At 40.3% G+C, this 20,044-nt stretch overlaps 1 protein-coding gene across 24 annotated transcripts in view; it reads right to left on the bottom strand.

Annotated features, from left to right (window-relative positions):
• The window catches only part of ANK2 (ankyrin 2), a 336,396-nt gene that overhangs the window by 75,196 nt on the left and 241,156 nt on the right, over positions 1-20,044 (bottom strand). For 11 of the 24 annotated variants that reach the window (XM_082759087.1, XM_082759100.1, XM_082759108.1 and 8 more), the window contains 10 exons: positions 19,887-19,985; positions 17,266-17,364; positions 15,961-16,158; positions 13,860-13,958; positions 13,254-13,352; positions 11,700-11,897; positions 10,133-10,231; positions 9,928-10,026; positions 7,722-7,820; positions 5,116-5,214 (listed from right to left, as the gene is read on the bottom strand). In XM_082759087.1, the coding sequence (XP_082615213.1) occupies positions 5,116-5,214; positions 7,722-7,820; positions 9,928-10,026; positions 10,133-10,231; positions 11,700-11,897; positions 13,254-13,352; positions 13,860-13,958; positions 15,961-16,158; positions 17,266-17,364; positions 19,887-19,985 (1,188 nt within the window). The remainder of the gene's footprint in view (positions 1-5,115; positions 5,215-7,721; positions 7,821-9,927; positions 10,027-10,132; positions 10,232-11,699; positions 11,898-13,253; positions 13,353-13,859; positions 13,959-15,960; positions 16,159-17,265; positions 17,365-19,886; positions 19,986-20,044) is intronic. The other 13 variants (XM_082759101.1, XM_082759095.1, XM_082759096.1 and 10 more) reach the window with 3 other exon arrangements.

Below are 20,044 nucleotides of genomic sequence, written 5' to 3' on the forward strand. Positions count from 1 at the left end.
TTAACATTACTTCAGAAGCTCCTGTTCTCAGTGCTGTATAAGGTGACATTTACTCTGGCAGAGAAGTAATACAACACACGCACAAAGATAATGAGCTGGTCAGAAGGAAAAAAAAAAAAAAGGAAAGAAAAGCAAGTTCATAGCAAATTTATTTATAAATGGTGCATGCAGAACAATTCGGTTCAGTGTTTCCAAGATGATTTTAAAATGAATTAGGTAATGTCTACAGAAGAGATTCACAGAGTTGCACGTGGCATATGGAAATTATTAAATCGTAAAGCATTTGGAAATGAAGTTATGAATGATGTGAAATTTTTAAACTAAAAAAAGATGTGAAGGATCTACACAGATCACTTGAAACATTTCTTTCTCCTCCACTCCTCCCAGAACTGACTACGCTGCATATTAATGATATCCCTTTAATAAATCATGTGTATTCCCCCAAATCACATATACATCAGAACAATGCTATTTGGAGATTCTGATTTTGTGGTACAGGGACCAAGTACATGCTCAAAAGACACTAAGTGCAAGAGCACAGAGCAGGAGAACGCTAGAAGATTTTCTTATATGTGACTTTATCTGCATAAATAAGGAGGAAACACGAGATGCCTAGGGGTGCTGAATTAAGAATAGAGGATATCCTTTTAGCATCAAGACAGACATCAGAAAAGTAGATAAAGAACACAATGAGAGAAGCTGCGAGAAGTGCAAGGTGTGAGAAAGCTGTCTGAAGTAAGCTCTTCAGTGTTCCAATACAAAAGACAAAATGTCAAGGACTTAAACAAGAGCAGTGATCAGAACAGCATTAGTCACAACAGAAAAATAAATATTTCCCTGGCTCCACCCAGCTCTGTACAGTCAGCTGAACTGAGGAGCTGTGGAGGGGAGTGAACTCATCACCCCTCGAGGCATGTGGCAGCAGATGTGCCCCTCTGGCGTGGAGGGGAAGGTCAGGAGACCGGTGGTGTGAAACTCGCCCTGAGGTAGTACTTCGCTCCCCATTGTGGATGGTATCTATCAAGCATAAATTAACATTATACGCAGAAGCAGTGAAAGAGCGTACAATCCGAGGCACTCTTGATTATTCTAAGATACTGCATTTTCAAAACTAACAAAGTTACCAATAGAGTAATTACTTTGGAAATCTGCGTAAAGAGCCTGCTTTACAGTTTTGAAAATTTATTTAACTGTGACAGCAGTTCTCAATTCTCCTGAGGTACAGGGAAAGAACAATGACATTTGTTTCGAATCGTAATCCCAATTAGGCCCCCTAAACTCACTTTTAACCATGATTCAGGAAATCAGTTGTTTCTGCTGCAGTGCTTTTCGTAACACACGTGCTGTGTTGAAAAAAATCGTTTATATTCACTGAATGCCTCCACCAGTATGTTTGACTTTTCGCCCTGCATGCCTACAGCTTTTCACAGATACAACTGCAGTAGGGTGACAAAGCCAGCTGTGACAGATGGAGAGCATGCTGTTGTTCAGGTGACATTGACCTTGTCTCTTCAGCAATACAGCAATGAGTTAACAAATGCATCCTACACTAAATAATAATAATAAAAAAATATCACTGGCACCATGCTGAAGAAATAAACCCAAGTGAAGGGGGGGCTGTGCATTTTTCAAGTGAAATACCAAAGTGTACATGAGTACCAGTTTACTGGCATCCTAATTGCCATTATAATAATATTTACACAAATTTTAACACAGCTTTGCTATTGCCAGTTTGTAGGTTCCCCAGGTAAAATAACAGAAAAGTCAGGAAAACAAAGGCAGAAGGAGATGATCAAGTTCTGAAGAAAGGGGAAAGAAGTGGACTGCCTAGGAGTCACAGATGCTAGTTTTTGCATTTTTGTTGTATTACCAAAATTTATTTAAGAAAACTTGTTTCCCCAGTTTGGCTTATATACAAAACCCATTGGATTAGAAGAACAGAGAAGTGAAAGGATGCTACAACACATGGATCCACAAGCTACAGGTATAGAGTATCTTCCCCCCTGCCAGTCAGGTATTTTGTGTATTGTCTTCGCATTCACTTAGATCTGCATACCCTAGTACATAAGGTTAATTTATCACGGCATCCATTTATTCATAAATTAGATTTGTACTGCTCCTGGATAGTAACAACCTCAGGCACTATTATTTATTTACAAAGAAGTAATGATACTGTATTTATTTCCTGATTTTCCCTTCAGTATAAAAAAAAACTTTTACATAATTTAACAACTGAAACACAGTTTGGAAAAATGAATCAATGTGTGTGTATATGTGTGTGTGCATATGTGACTGTATTTCAGAAGAAAAACTCCATAATATCATCTCTAGAACACTAAACTCAGTAAGAGTTATTAATGCTACATCAATTCCCAACAGAAGCTGGGAATTGTTTCGTTGTTGTTATTTTAAACAAAAATATTTATATATTTTTTTAACTGATAGGCACATTAATAATGACAAATACAAAATCTGAAATCCTTATCCAGTTCCATGAATGGCCCACTCACTATTGTTTAGGGCCACTGAGAACTCTATTCTGGACTTCACTTTAAGCTTCTGTATTGAAAACTTTCTTTGCAGGGCCAGAATTTCATGTGTTCACACAGAATAATTCAGATGGATTTATATAAACCTGCACGCACGTTCAGCAATTAATTACTCAACAGCAGTACAGCATAAAAAAATCACAAGGCTCCTCATGCATTAATTTGTCTAACAGAAGACTATGCCTATTTGTATAAATAACCCCAAACTCTATTGCACAGTAAACCTTTGAAAGTCTAGCTTATTCTGTTTTGCTTCCATTTCATCTCTAAGCAGAGTGAAAATATGTGCACCTTACTCTATTGCTTTATATTCATGTGGGTCCACTAACAACTAAACTTGTAAAAATAAGAGGAAAATTTGTTCAAAGTTAGACCACAGGCTTTGGCACTGGAGATTTTTTCCTCATCTCAAATGGCAGTGACTTGAATATTAATAAAGCATCAGCCTCTCTAACATCCTCCATGCATCACTCTGCTACAACCTCAGAGAATGAAGTAGCTATGGTGACAGTACCTTTTTGCACTGCTAAATGCTGGTTTGGCAATACCAACCTCATCATTTGGAGAACTTTATTGCAGGGAGTGCCTATGAGTGCCTGCTATTTATCCCTCCTTTTTAGCACTTGTTCAAAATTGTGTTTAATCAACAGTAACCACCATCATCAACAACAACAACAACAGAGGTTTACATTCTGTATATCCCTAAGGTAAAAGATTCAGACAAATTCACATCTGAAAAATCTGCTGAGTTCACTGAGGGTTCCCACCTGGCTTTTAAAAATAGTGGTTTGTACACAGACACAGTGCAAGATTTCAGATTTCTCTCATATGCAAGTATCAGAGTTCAGCTATGCAATTAAGTTTCAGCGTTTGATTCAGCCCTAAACCTCAAGCATCTGGTATCTGGTTGAAAAGGCCACTACTCTCAAAGTTTAAAGAAACATTTATCCAAAGTAAATAACTCAGAGGTGTCTTTTCACAGTTGGATCCTTATTATTACAAAACATACTATATGTATATATGACAAGGTACAAGGCTCTACAGCACTGTGCAATGTACGACAGAAAGGAAGTTACAACTTATGTCAGGCCTGAATAGAAAAAGGGTGACAGGACACAGCAAAGAATAGACTAAAAACAGCAAAGGTGTCATCTGAGAATAAAAAAATATATATGCTATAGAAAATAGAGCTAATGTTTCTTGAAAAAAATTATCTAGCTTTTATATTTTTTTAAATCTCCAGATATGTATGTGCTTATGCTTGTGTGTGTGTGATGTGCTAGATGGTCAAATCAGAACGTGAAAGAAGTATCAACAAAAATCTACAGTCCTTACGAAGAGACTTCTGGAATTATGTTGGAATTCCTTGTCCAAATCTGACTCAGTCTGATTTTTGCAGGTCTTTAATAAATTATGGCTCACTCTGTTTGTAACCCTATGCCATGCTACTTTTATTCCATCTTCCTCAGTTAATAACAAGGAGACTTGCCGTCAGCATGCAGCAAAATCAAATTTTCCCATTTCTTTAAACAAGAGTGCATTCCTTTGCCTTCCCCTAGCCCCCTCCCTAATTGAATAGTGGCATCTATTAAGCAATCTGTGAGCTCCTAAATGACATCTAGATCTGATAGGTTTTCTAGACTTCTGATCTTACTTGCATTTAAAAAAAAAAAAAAAAAAAAAGCAGGATCCTACAACAAGGTTCCAAGATAAAATGCAGTAATGGAAATTTATAGTAAAATTGATTTCTTAAATGATGCACTATTTTTGATGTTGTCCCTTCCTAACTTCTAAAAAAAAGTTGTAGATGGGAGGTAAAATTACAAGCAGAGAAAGCCTTCCCCTCTCAGTTTGTCAAAATACATGTTTTTTCCTGGCTTAAAGCAACAGTACCACCTTGCCGATGGACAGCATCTACTATTCACAAACCCTGAAAAATACGGATTACCAAGAGTGAGAGGACTGAACACATAAGGAAAAATTCTTCCGTATTTTGCAAAAACAGGATCCATTTGAACTGAAAGTGCCTTGAGTGAAAAAAAACGATTGATGCGATTCAGAGCCATCTAGTGAGCATCATTAAGCTTGGCACCAGTCCACAGCTGGTAGAGTCCAAATGCTAAGAAGCCTGCTGTGGTGCGCTGCAATGGTTGAGCCCCAGCAGGTGTTAAAAGAAATGTGGAAATGTAAGAAGAGACTGAAGGGGAGAGGTAAAAAGACAAATAGAGAAGCAGGGCAGGATCTATACAACAACTCCCAAACTTCTGGGAAGTTTGGATTTGTGGCTCAGACCCATCTCCAGATAAAAAGTTTTACTCTGCCCCTCAGTAGTTGTTTTTCCCTCTGTATGCACATAAAATTTGTTAACTGGATCAGTAAAACCTGATGTATTGCACACACTTCTACATGCTAAAAAGATATTTTGAAAGCACTTTTGCAAAAACCTAACAGAAAAGGGGGGCTTAAACTAGAAAGTAAAAAGAGGTACATGGGGAATCTGAGGGAAGAAAAGAAAGACAACATTCTGAATAAAGAAGAAAAACATTTTAATGCAGCTGCAACTCACAGTTGTGGTGGTAGTAATCTCCTCCGTTACAACCTTCAGCGTATCGACCACTGAGATATATCCCAGACGCCTAGCAATAGCTAAGGCAGTGTTACCATTCTGGAGAGAAAAAGAGAGAAGAGGAGAGAGAGAGAGAAATGAGAGGGAGGATTGTGATGTGAACCAATGAGATCACTCTCAACACTGCATGAGCCAGCATTTCCATCCAAAACAAGGCGCAGCCTAGGAAAATCACTGTTTTTTTACCGTTACATCTGACTCTGTCTTTGTAACTTCTTTAAGACTATAGCTCTGATTACCATGGTAACACAACACACTTACATCTGCCTGCTATTCTAAATTAAAAAAAAAAAAAAGTGCTGTATGTTTTAACCCTTCGGTAGTCAAATTCCACTACACAGACTGTCTCGTCTGCAGAAGTTCATGCTTCATTTTGCATAAACTGACTTATATTAAACATATTCTTCTTTAAAAAGTATTTTTAAATCTTACAGTTTCAATTCCAGTTGAAACTGTGAGATCTTTATCTGGTGCAACTCCTCTCTGAGGAATACAAGATTACAGCTATATTCTCCACATGCACTTTAATTCCTCCTTACAACAAAAATGTATGTGCAAAAAGTACACAAAAGCTGCTGATGGTAACAAACACAAAAACAAGCCTATATGAGGCTTGGGTGTTGGCAACTATTTTCCATGTAAATACATTTACTTGCAGTTTAAATGACCATGAGAATGGCACATAGAGATGTGCCATTCGGGAAATGCATATTACAATGATAATTTAGTAATTGTTTAGGCATATTTATCTCCAGTTTATCACCTGGAACATTAAAATAGATTGGGAGATAAGCACTATTAATTCAATTTTATGAACATAGATTGTAACCTTTCATTTTAAATGAACAGTAATTAAGATTGCCATCTGTCTCACTGCATTTGAAATTCCACTCAAACTGCCTCAAAATAGGGTCCATGGCAATTTATTTTGAGGAGCTCTTCCATTGTAGCATAAGGCCAGCCACAACAGGAGGCAAAATTAATGAACCTTTTCATGAAAAAAATAAAAGAAAAATAAGTATCAGAAACTTGCTAAATCGTCCATAACTCTTTTGAGGGCATAACTTCCCTGCAGAACTGACTGACGGGACTGGCAGCCTGTTCTGAGTGACCTGGCTCTTTCTCTGCAATGTGCCAGTCCGTGGGCCCTACGCCACTCAGCTTGGGAAGGGGGCAGAGGGACATAGTCCATGACTCTCCATAAAGAGCTGCACACTGAACTGTTTGACATTACTTTGCACTGAACTGAAGAACTACATGCTAGCCTACTAGGGGAATTGTGGAAAGCCACCGTATAGCTCTTCACACTGTATTGGTTTCTCGCGTGATACCACTGCGCTATGCGCAGGGTGTCGGCCTGAGGGTTTCTCTTCCTTCAGTATCAGCTTTAGTTACCCATCATTTCAGTTCTTCTGCATTAGCCTAGCTCAGCAGCCCTGAAGCAATGCAAGGTTTGTGGATTAGCACCACAAAATGAATAGATAAGCATCTTTACAGCACAAATAGTGTGATTGTTACTGTCACTTGCACATTAACTGCCCATATCCCACTCCCATAACCCCATGTCAGCTGTCTCATGTTGAAATTCTCTTATGTCAACCCAAAGGTTGCAATATATGGACAAGAACAGAGTTAGAATCTTAAAAAGCATGCAAACCGTGCAGTGCAGACACATTCCTGAGACTCTGCTTGGATTTGGGTAAGTGTTGGCATGAAAGACCCAACTTGAGGACTGAATTCAAGTAAAGAAACCTTTGGCTGAATGTGTCCAGCAGAACCTTCAGGCCCAGAAGCTGACTAAAGATTTCCTGTTGATGATACACATATGCTGGTATCTTGGATGCATGGTTTGGATACTGGTGTCTTGGGTCATGGCATATAAACTGCTATCTCAGCTAACTTCACAGAAGATTATCCTATGTGACTGTCCCAGGACCAAACAGGTCCCCCCCCAGTGCCAGTCTAGGCATGCACAATACACAAAATACATGGTAGCCGGAGCAACTTTGGGAATGACCACAGGTTTTGGACTTTCTGGCTACATTTTAAAGATTTCCCAAGTAGAGGTGACTAACAACAATATCAACATGAAATAGAACAGTTGCATTCCCAGCTGACCATGGAAAAGGAGCTGTGCAAGAGGTTACTCATGGTCTTTGAAGAGGTATTAACATCCATGAACTTAGTAAGAAGCTAAAACAGAGAACCAGTGGGTAGAGGGACAGCAATCTGGATTCAAATCTTCCAAGAAACCCAGGTTCAGATTTTCCACTTTATGGAAAAATATTTCTCAAGATACCAATTTTCAAGATACCAACAGCTCAGAAATCAGTTTCTTCATGTCATATACAGCTTAGTGCACACTGAGTTATATCTGAACTACCTTAAGAGTGTAAGGAAAAGGAGAGGAAGTTACATTTACACATCTGACAACCAGCTGTCTGAGGAATACGCTCACCAAAACAAAGGCTTGCTATTAAGCCTTAAGAAAGGAAAGGAAAGAACTATCTAGGGAAACATATTCCACAGACACTTCAAAGACTTACAGTGGTGATGGCGTTGGGCTTGGCCCCATGTTGGAGAAGAACATTGATGATGTGAGTGTGGCCTTGCTGAGCAGCTTGGTGAAGAGGGGTGTACCCATTCTGTTGTCCACAGTGGTCACCATAAAAGCAAACAAAGAACAACAACAACCAGCAGCAATTAGATTAGACACTTTGGTTTGCTTAATTCTGCTCCTTTTGAGACGTTTCTAAAAGAAATCAGGCCATCAACTGACACAAAGATGATAAATCTACAGTAATAATAACATTCTTTCCCCAGATTAATGAAAACTTAAAGAAAGTATTTTTATTCATCTATCATCTTACATCACACAATAAAAGCCAATTTCTGGATAGGAACAGCGAGGAACAGCAAATTAAAGTGGTATGCTAAAAACACAGAATCATAGCTGAAGCAGAGAATTTTTCTCTTTCTCTCGCCTCTTTGCTTTCCATAGAAGCCTTAAGATTTGCCTTTAAAATATTTGATACAATTTAAGAATACGTAATTTTTTAACAGCAGTGATTTCATGTCATTTGCTTTTAAAAAGACTAACAATATATACCTGTTAAAAATTGCAATCATTTTAGCCTTACTTTCACTTCAAAAAGGCCTGGTCAAGCCATAATTACACTGAAAAACATGTACACAATGTCTGTATTAACAAACATGCTTAACTGTATATGTTTATCTGCTCCAGTGATTCAATTCTGTTGTTACACAATACAGAAACACAGCCAAAGTGTACTTTGGCTAGTTGATCTGAGATGGTATTATGTAAGTCCAGTCAGGCAATTCATTTACAAAATTATTTGCAATTGGTTTGAAAGCAAGCAGAAAATAAACTGGGAGAAAATACCAAGTTGATTGCACTATACAGGTAAAACCTGAGGGCAGGCCCTGAACACACTCTGAGAATCATCTCTTTCGCAACTCAACAGATGCAAGTAATGCTATGTACAACTAATTAAACAGTGATAGTTTAGAACTGTTACAGTTCTTAAATGTACAGTAATGCACGCATGGACTACTAAGAAATCAAAGGAGGATCTTACTGTAGGTTGTAGTGCAAAGTATACTTACTATCTTAACTTAAATATCAGCGCAGTCCTTTAAAAACGGAGTTCAGTAATACTATTTTTCACTGGAGATGGCATAAAACATCCCGCAGGCACGAGAGCTTACTTATACTTCAACATGCCTACCCTGAATCCAGCCAGGATTGATTTGCTCTAAACCAAGTGCACAGTACTGGTTGACAGACTGCCCATATTCTTATTGGTCCCTTGACATGAGATTTTGGAGAAGCCCTGCCCCTTACTGTCATATAAACTCACTGACTTTAATGAAATTACTCTAAATTAGTGAAATACCTGGGGGAACTAGTATCAGAATTTGTTCCAGTGCCCCCGTACACATTGAGTGGGACCTAATACTAAAGATACAAGTATGTATGCCCCTTTAGTTAGCTTCTAAATACCTCAGCTTGAATATTTTACAGTCACCAGAAAGTCTGGTTTTTTATATACTCTGGAGATATGCACATCTGGCTACACAAGGCATCACGTTTGTTTGCTAGGCACACCAGTCTATATTTAAAGGAATTGCTGAAGTTAGTCATTAGACATTCAGTCTGGCAATTTGGTCCACTTCAGTAGAACTGTTCAATAACAGGAGACCCAGCTCCCTCTCGAAACAAAACAAAATGTCGCCAGGAAGCTGCATTCTCCCACTGCTGCTGCTTCCTTTCCCGAAGTCATGCCACCCATGCTTTGGCAGTAATTCTTCCCACTCTTCTCCCAACAGACTGGAGAGAATCTGGCATCACCCTCACAGTATTTGAATCGTTATTTATCAGTTTGGCAACAGACAGGTATTACACTGGTGTAAACCATGTGTGAATGCGATCAGAAACAAGCTTGCATTTGTTAGTTGCATATGAAAATAAAACAAAAAAACACCAGCACCAAAAAAATAACCCCTTACACACACACAAAGAGTTACTTGACTTTTCTTTTGTGAACACTACACAAGGAGATGTAGCAGACAGAATGCATTCCAATACAGCCACAAATCAGCAGATATGGACACCTACCATCCAATAACTGTAGTTTCATAGTGAGAAAGGCACCTAGTGGTGTGTATCAGCAGCGCTTGGTTGATAACTTCATAATAAAGAGCAAAAGAAAGCAATGAAATATTCTTTACCTTTGTTTTAGCATTGACATTTGCTCCCTGCTTGAGAAGAAAATTCACCATTTTGATGTTTCCATAGTGACATGCCACGATCAAAGGTGTGTAACCGAGCTACAACAAGAGAACAAGGAAATAAAACTGCAAGCTCAGTGGAACATTCCTTTACAACGATAGCACCCCTTGGCACACTGGAGACAGTAGTCACTCCATGATTTACCTTTGTCTGAGCATCCTGGTTTGCACCATGTTTTGTGAGTATTTCGGCAACGTTCACTTTATCCTCTTGAGCTGCAAGGTGTAAGGATGTCAGCCCGGTCTGGAGATAGAATATATAAAATAAATAAATAAATAGGGGTAAAAATAAAATCTTCTTTACATGAGAAATCGAGCCTTTCTCACTTTTGCATCTTTAAAAAAAAAAAAAAAAAAAAGAAACCAGACCCTAGCTATAGCTTAGAAATGTGGGGTTTTTTTTAAACAAAGTAGAGTTGATGTTTCTTCTGTTCCGGCTGACAAACAGCTCCACAGCAATTATATCACCAGAACCACAGCGTAAATGTTTCAGGAATCAGTGATCACATTCATATTTTATACAATAATGTCACTGGAGAAGCTGTTATTACTGGAGAAGCCCATTAATAAATTAGGGCAGGAAGCACAGTCATTGGGCTTCCCACTCCTCAGACGGGAAAGGGAACCTTGACAACTGCAGGCACAAGTCAGAAGGAAGAAAGGAACTCCAAAAATAGATCCCATTCAAAGACACCAAGGATGCAACTTTGCCTAAAAGCTCTCTGTGATCACGCAAACAGTGCTCGCCCATGAACAAGAAAGAGAACAAATTTTGAAAGAGAAATGAAAACTGCCTTGTTTTTAATTGGTTATATAGCATATTACACTAATTCCAGGTAATGAGACTTGAGCCTTCCATATTGAATTGTACAAACAAAAGCTGCAGCCTTCTGACCTCAGGTGTGCGAGATTTATATGTATGTGCATGGATAAATCTGGTGACCTATAAAGACCTACAGTAATAGGTTTTTGAGGAGCCAGCTCATTTTCTTTATAGGGCTCATCATGTAAAACCATAGAAAATCCAAAAGACTGGAAAGGTCCTCCAGAGCATTATTTTCTACTCACTACTCCACTGATACTGTTGTTTTGTTATTTGCCAGAGGCTGCCAATTTCTTCCACTCAGAAGGAAGGCTGAAGGGTAAAATATATGAGGAAAAGAGCCTTTGCTGGCATGAGCACTAAATTCTTTTGGACTGTAGCTCTCAGGTTTCTGTTATACGTTATTAAATCAGCCCATGGGCCCACAACCTCTGAATTTTACATTCCTCCTCTTTTGCAACTAATGTAAAATTCTAGCAGCGTATATGAAACAGCTCAGGGATGGCAAGGTTGCAACACAACAAAAATGCTGCAGTCCTGCCTTCTTGAATGCCTCAGAAAACGTTTTCTCCTGTAAGCCCTCTACCAGAGCCAGGTGTTACACCATTTTCCTCCAGTCGTGGCAAACAGCCACAGCTCCTCCTGTGGGCTACCCGGTACAGCCATTAATTGCATGATATAAGTTAACTGGTCAATCTATCTGCCATGCCTTGGTTTCCCCTCCACGCTTCTACTGTTCACTCACCTGTCATCACTTCTGCAGGCTCACAAATTCACATATAAGGAAGTGAAGCAGACAATTTCTAACAACACTACATGATTCTCATGCTGTGCTTTGTATCTTAGTGGGTACTCCCACCATAGTACTTCATCTCCAGTTGTGAGTTACCTTTGTTGCCACATGGATATTGGATCCTTTCTCCAAAAGCAAGGTCACCATGTCAGTGTGACCTTCTTGGGAGGCCAAATGAAGTGGGGTCACTCCCTGTTTGGTCAAAATGTTGGTCTCAGCCCCGTAGTTCAGTAGAGTGGTCGCTATCTGCATCTGATTTTTCTTGGCAGCGATGTGCAGAGGGGTGTATCCATTCTAACAGATGTCAGGAAACAAAATGAGAATAAAGTTAACAGCCACGTAAGCCTAGGAAGTCAGACACCTTTGAACCAGGTAATTTCCTGTTACCCCATATCACTAGAGATGGGACTCCATTATATTTTCAGTGCCAGCCATGTCCCACATTGCCCTGATGTCCTGCTGCTGTCGCTGTCTGTTATTTTCTCCATACAAACTGGAACAAAGCAGGCACTCGCTAGGCAGACAGGACCTAATACCTCCAAATTAGCCTGAGTTTGACACTCAGTTTTTTAATAACTTATATTGTAAATATTCACCTCTGACTGATGGGTGACATCCCCTGGGATGAATGATGGGTGCACACTCTTCATTACATTATGTGTGGTTTGGGATCGTGTGGGTAGAGGTGTGTTTGCATATGGGATTTTGATACGTGTCAGTCATGACTCTGGTTGGAAACAGGGATAGGGATGAATGCTTCTCTGATCAAATTAACCATTCAAGCAAAGGAGAAAGGTGCTGATGGTATTTTCTGGCAACAAGGCAACTTCCCACCTTTAATTGCTTTACAGAGCACCAAGTGGGAAAATTCTGGCTCAGAGCAAACAGTCTCTGTTGGAGGTGTTCTCTCGGTTGGTCTGTGTCTTCTTAAAAGGGAGCTTTCCCTTGCTATCCTACTACAACTGAAGCTTTCCCAGCATAAACAACAGCTCTCCTATCATCACTTCAAGAACTGGCTCTATTTTTTAGCAGCATGTAAAAAGCAGTCTCGTACAGGGTAGAACATGCTGAAACCGGTACCAATTCTCTTGTTATTCTCTCCTTTTGTTAGCCTGTGCCTAGCACAGTGATATCATAACACAATTCCTAATCCCTGAATGAATTCTGCTTATGTGTGGTCAGAATATACACATGGTTTCTAATATTACATAATCCTAAAGTGAGTTCCAACTATGACTAAAGCTCGCAAATATAAAAATGGGCAGAGAGAGGCATATATATGCATACACATATCTATTTCTTCTTTTTCAGGGAAGGTCTGGAAGAAGAACAACTTGGGCAGGGTGTCAGTCATCTAGTTGGAAGCAGGGCCAGCCTCCCAGGTTAATTAGGGACCAGCCAAGTCACATTTTGACCACCTCCAAGGATCCCTGGGGCAACCTGCTCCAGGCAGTGAGCCCTCCACCCCTTGGAGGCTTTTTTTGTTGTTGTTTTTTTAATTTACACTGAACTGCAATTTCCCCCATGCCCAATGACACCTGGCACCGCCTCCAGCTTTCCACAGAGGATGGGGAAAAGCGTTGGGAAGGAGGGAAGGGAGGACGGAGGCTGGTGGCCATCGGGGTGGCTGTTTGGGCGGCCAGAGCTCACCTTGGCGGTCGCGTGGGGCGAGGCGCCCTTCTCCAGCAGCAGCAGAGCCACCTTCTGGTTGTCGTAATGGGCCGCCACGTGGAGGGGCGTGAGGCCGTTCTGTAAGGGCGGTTAGCGAGCGTTAGCGGGGCGTGGGGCAGCGGGGGGGTTAACGTTAGCAACGGTGACCAGAAACCACAGGCAGTGGGCTAGGCTGTACGATATGGGGGAGAAGCAGCTGAGGGTGAACACGAGCAGCCCTCAGAGAACCCGTTCCCGCAGCACAGGGAAAACTGGCCTCGCCCCCGTGTTGGTTTTTTTAATTAGGATTTTTACAGTTTAGACAGCCTGGTGGCATCGGTGTTTCTTGAGCCACAGAAACACGTTTGTTCTCCCAGCCGTGCACAGCGTGCCCTCCTGTGAGGAACCGAAACCCAATGGGCAGCAGCACTGCCTCCAAAGCTAATGCCCATAATCATCAGCCTCGGGAGAATGTGATCTTAATAAAGCTAACACGACCATCTGAAAGCAGCTGCAGGCTTCCTCCGCGTGCACATTTCACACAGTTAGACCCTAAGTAAGAATCCAAACCACTGCTGATTGTTGTTTCCTCTCTCTGGTGAGTACCTTGCCAGCTGAATCGGGAGAGGCGCGACGCTGCAGAAGGAGTTTTGCCACTTCCAGGCTTCCATATTTGGCCGCCACATGTAAGGGTGTGAATCCCTTCTGAAAAATTTCGGGAGACAGAAGAAAGTGCTTGTGTTAAAAATCACATTGACATCTCCCTTTCAAGAACCACGTCGCTAAACTAGTAGTTCTTCAAGCTATATTCTAGCTGTTAGAATCAATCACCATCTCTAGAAATAGCATCATCCCTTAAGAGCAGTTTAGAAGCATGAAATACAAAAAATACTTTCCCCTTTCATTATCCTGTCCAAAGTACATGGCGACAGTGTGTCAGACATTTTATCTGATACAGATTCTGCTAGCAACATACACTGTGTGGGCAATGAAGGCACTTGTACAAATTCCTATTCCAAACCAGCTGCATTTTCCAGTTTCATGATGACAGCTTTAGAAATATTTCTTGTGTCAATTGTTGCCAGTAACAATGAAACACCAACTAAATTCAGCGAGACAAGCTCCAAGCCTTATATTTCTTCTTGAAAGAGTTTGTAGAAAAATGATTTCCATTTGTGTTTTTTTGTGTTTTTTTTTTTTTCCTTTTTTAATCTATACGGTCACCAACCTCTGCTGCAGCCTCTGAACTTCAGCTAAAAAAAGTCATGCCTGACTCAACGCTAGTGCTTTTGGAAACATTGGAAACATGTGGCAAGACAAAAATCTTGCCTTTTGGAAAGAGTCCTTTTCTATTTGTTCTAGAATGCTTGTCAGTAAAGCACAAACATAAGGCCTGTGTCAAGCTAACATGCTGCTTGCCTACTCATTTAATTTTAAATATCACGTTGATAAGGAAAACTCACGAATGCAAGACAGTAGGTGGCAGACTGCACCACTGCCCTGACTGTAATTCCAGGGAACTACAGTGACCTATTTGCCTGACACATAAGTGATGTATAATGATTATTATCATCACCAACTTGTTCCATTAATCCCACCACAACAAAAGTTTACGTCAGGGAATCAAAAACATTTCCAGCTCATGAATCACGGGTTTGTAGAAAGATTATCTAGAGGGCTACATCTTTCCCTCATAATTATAAAATGTTTCTGCAGTACTAAAGCAACTGTCATAAAGCCGTATGGAAAACTGGGGAAGTATTTAATGTATTTTTAACCGTTTTAATGTGATTTAACAGACGGATAAAAGGAGAACAGCAAGCATTCCCAGTAATCCATGGATCATAATTTCCGATTGCTAGTTTAGTCTTGTGAACCCTGGAAGACACCCCATGATTCAAAAATATGTTTTAAACTACAACTGTGATATCAGGGATACTTCTTTAGACCTAAAACAATGGTGAGAATCACTTATTCACATGTGATAAATTTAGAAAAGTTATCTTGGCATATTCACAGTACCTATTCACAGTACCTATTTTCTTATGTGTTCATCAATGTTATGAATGTATTGGTCTAAGAAAACAGCAATATTCCACAGATTATTTCTTTTGTCAGTCTAGAAAAATGGCCTATTGTGTCATATGCTATCTCATTTATAGAAATACTGAAAATAGATTCAGAATTAGATGAGTCTGGACAGATGCTGAATTGTATAAACATGCATTTAGGAACATTCCTTTCAGCTAGTACAGACCAGATTTATTTTACTATTTAAATAAACAAGTTTTTGAAAAGCAAGCAGGCCTGTTCATTAGAAAAAAAATAAATTGTTTCCTCCTCCCAGATCTGCATTTTGTACTCTGAAAATGTTTGGAAAAAATCCCTACTTGTAACACAATGGGATAGAGATGAACGAGGACTTCAGGTACATTTAAATTTGTTGTGGCAATGTATTTTTCATGACCTGCATTTAGCTCCTGTGGGAACCAAACTCACAACTTTAGATGACAGCAAAATATGTCAAAATTTGATTAACTTCTGATGTTACTTCAGTCTACTGGGTTACTGTGGATTAAATAAGAACAAAAAAAGACCCAAACTAGCTCAATTTCTCAGAGTGAAAGCACATTCTTCATGAAACAGACCTGCACAGGAATGCACTGCCTGTGCTACTAGAATACAGACACAAAGCATTTTGTCTTACTTTGGTGGACATGGAGTGTGAGGCCCCTGCCTCTAGGAGCACTGACGCAACATCAACTTGTCCCTCTCTGGCAGAGATGTGCAGTGGGGTGTACCCATTAGTCGTTGCAGCATCAGGGTGGGCCATGTGCTGTAGCAGAAGCTGGACAATCTCTGTTTTACCCAAGCGAGAGGCAATGTGCAGTGGAGTCTGTTCTTCCTACAACTCAAATTGAGTAGATAATTAGTGCAGGTAGAACTATCCTGAACACAATATTGTGTTGGATCCCAATGGCTGTCTCTATGCATTGGTCTTGCAAAAATCTTAAGAATTGATAATACAAAGAAGGCAGTAAAGGAGGGCTTGCCAGTTAATTCTGGAGATGAGCTTCAGCAATGTCTTATCAGAATAGAAAGAGAGGAACTACGAAGAAAAACATTTTTTTCCTTTTCTCAATAATATGACACACAGCTTCCATCACTTGCTTTCCTCTGTGTTCTTATTTGTTGTACACCAACTACCTTGCTCTTCAAATTGTCCCCTTGGTTTCAGAACCTGGCAGTAACTGCTACCCAACCTCTGATGCTTGGATTTAGGACGCTGCTGTGCATCTTCTTGGTTCGATGGAGCAGCTATTGTTGGTCTCAGCCAAGTATATTGTACAGGGCTTGGCTAGAACCGGAGTTAATTTTCTTCACAGCAGCACATAAAGTGCCGTGTGTTAGATTTGTGACCAGAACAGTGTTAATAGTACACTGGTGTTTTAGGTATTGCTGAAAAGTGCTTACACCATGTCAAGGCCTTCTCTGCTGGGAGGCGATACAGCCAGGAGAGCTGACCTGAATTGACCAGAGTAATCCATACCATGTAACGTCATGCTCAGCAATAAAACTGGGTGGTAAGTTTTTCCGAAGGAGCTGTTGCTTGGAGACTGGCTGGGCAGCAGTCTGCTTGTGGGAGGTGGTGAGTGATTGCCTTTCCTTCACTTCTAGGGGGAGGGCTTGTTTTGTTCCAGTTTTTTGTTTCTGTTTTTTTTCTTTCTCCTTCACTTATTAACCTGTCAACCCAAAAGTTTGTCTGACTCAGTTTGACCTTCTGATTGTCCCCCCCATTCCCTAGCACGGGGAGAGAGCAAGTGACTGAGATACCGGCCGGTGTCAACCCCCCGCACACATTCTGTACATTACTGGTTTTGGAACCGTTTCAGGTGTGCTTAGTGTTGAACCCACAACTCAAATAAAAATGAAATTGCTCTTCCTTTGCTCCCCTGCTTCTGCTACATTTTTGAGTAAGAGAAAGCAAAAAAGTTATAAGCAGAACACCTACCCTGGCTCGGGCATCAACCAAGGCCCCGTTTCTCAGGAGGCAACGAACTACTTCCACCTGCCCAGCACGTGCTGCCATGTGCAGCGCCGTTTCTCCACGCTGCAGAAAAGCAAAAAAGTGTCAGTGTCCCAAACCTCTGTGAAGAAACAGAGCTCCGATGCTGCAAATTCTGCCCATGCTTCGGCTCGTGTAGAGACCTGCGTTTCTGCCCACTGAGAACCTGGCTTCAGAGCCAAGGACAGGCAGTTAAGAATAGTGTGTGCATACATGTCACCGGGTTGTGGTCTGCAAACTCGGTGATCCTGGACAAACATAATAACACTCCAGAGGGTTAGGATAAAAGTCCTGGTTTATACAATATTCTGCCTTATAGAGTCCCCTGGTTACATGCATTCCTCAGCCTTCTACACACGGATGCATCATCTTGTGCACCATACAGGAGGTATGAGTGTATTGAGCCCATCTCTCTTGAGGGACAGCGAGGCACACAAGCCTCAAGATGGAAGGGCATTTTTTTTTCCAAATGCTCTCCTCCTGCACGCTGTGTGGAGCTGGCAGCTTTAAAAGTCCTTGCAGTGGCTGTGCACAACTGAGCCAGCACACAAAATGTGTAAAATCTGTGCTCAGCAGCCCAGCTCTATCTGCAGGCTACAGAATAAATGTCATTCCAAGCTTTTTGCAGCCCACAGAATTTGAAGGAGTGTATGAAACTTTGGAAGGCTAACTGGAGTGATGTGGAATTTCAGATCTGAATAACGAAGTACAGATGATACATTCAAAGCATAGATTTGCACAGGAACACTGAAAGTGACTGCTCCTTGATGACAGAGTTTCAAGCTGAATTTTGCACAGTTCAACATTCTTTGAGCTTACTGTCATAAAGTGGACTAAAACAGTCCCTGTGCAGCTCATCTACATCTGGTACATTAGGTACTGCGGCAGTTCTGCAATCAAGAGCTCTGTATATACCTGTTATGTTTTGACAACACAGCAGGACTGAATGCTTCTATGTGTTAAGTTCCTTCTCCTTACTATAGAACTGGACCATATTTTATGACTGTCAAGGTAAAATATAACTGCCAAACCAAACACTCTTGTCAAGTTCTTTTGCATCAAAAATCATGTCTACTTGTCCTTCTGCCTAGATGTAGCAAAAGAAGCAACCTGAGTTTAGCTTCTGTTATGAATTTCTAATTAAAGCAAACTGTCTTCACCTGGAGTTCATTTATTTAGTCACTTTAAAATTAACATTGTATTACCCGCTCTGATTACTAAGTAGGCAACAAACAAAATCCCAAAGCCCCAGTTACAAACCTCAATATAGAATTTCATCTATATAAATTTTATTACCTGAAGAATGAAGTGTTTAAAATGTGAACAAATTTTACATTTCTCACCCTCTAAAGATCAGATTGCTATAAAGACCCTTTTGTACTTGAATTAGCAAAGCAATTTAGCTTTTGAAAACAGTTAGTAAACCAACAGGGAACTTCAGCTTACGAAGTAAAAGCCAAGACACCTGTGTCGCACAAATTGTAAAGCATTAAACTTTGCACATATGTATCCAGTAATACCACCACAATACTTTTAATTGCTTCCACAAAAATTTCGTGTTGGATTCCGTATCATCAATAAAGTTTTTACGTAAGAATTGCTTCTATAAAGAAGTAGAAAGCAGTAAGAGGTTTTCTCAAGAAGAGTCTGTTCTAACAATTCAGGCAAACATCCCCGCATGCTGAGCGCTGTCCCTGGGTTCCACTTAAGATTTTTCTAACTGATGGGAAAAACTGCCAAGTCCAGCATACCTGAATTAATTTGTTGCTGTTGTTGTTTTCTTGCTAGGAACATTTATTTATAACATTACTTGCTGGTAAAGAGCTGCTTTCAAAGTGCGGACAGTCAGAAGTTAAATATTTGTTTATGTTGACAAATAAAACCAGTAAGATATCTATGAAATATAACTCAGGAAACTATCGTGTTCTTTTTATTATTATTATTCTTGGTAACTAGGCTATTGGTACACAAACACCATTTCTATGGTAAGTCAGGTTCTGCATTTTGTTACCTCCCAAAGGTCACATTTTCTAGGTTTACATATGTTCTTTCAAAAGGCACTAGGTCCTGGAATTTCCTGCATAAAAGCAACATCTTGAGTTTAACATTTTTGTTTAATTGTTAGGTTTAAGCATCTCATATCCTTTCACTAGCACAAATGGCACAATTTCATGACAGCCAGCAAGACTGCGCAAGCAGAAACTGGAGCCATTTGGATATAAATTTCATCATTCTGAACTGAAACACAGTCTTTCCTGTGGCTTGGCTTATATTCACAGCTTTGAAAGTGTTTGGTGAGCTTTGTCTGTTTTTAAGGGAAACTTTTACTTATTCAGGCATTGCTGAAGAGTACGTGAAACCACAGGTGGCTTACAATGCCTATACAATAGTTATTTTCCCCTCAGTGGTGATTGGGAAAGGTGCTAGGATAATTTATCCTATATAATACCCTATGCAATAAGGTAATGAAATATCATTCAAATGTGACCTTTGGTTGAACTGCATGGTAGGCCGGGCCCCTCTGAAGGAGGCATCACACAGATGATTCTAGTCAAAGCCATACTCACAATGTTAGTGACATCGGGAGAGGCTCCGTTCTGCAGCAGAAGGAGGACTATGTTCAAGTGGCCCATAAATGCAGCCACATGTATTGGTGTGAGGCCCGACTGCGAAACAAAGCAAGAGCAGTTTTACTCCTCTGCACCGGCATAGGGGAGGGGCTTCT

Source organism: Aythya marila, assembly GCF_965140915.1.
Source record: "Aythya marila genome assembly, chromosome: 4".
In the NCBI taxonomy this organism is placed as follows: Eukaryota; Metazoa; Chordata; class Aves; order Anseriformes; family Anatidae; genus Aythya; species Aythya marila.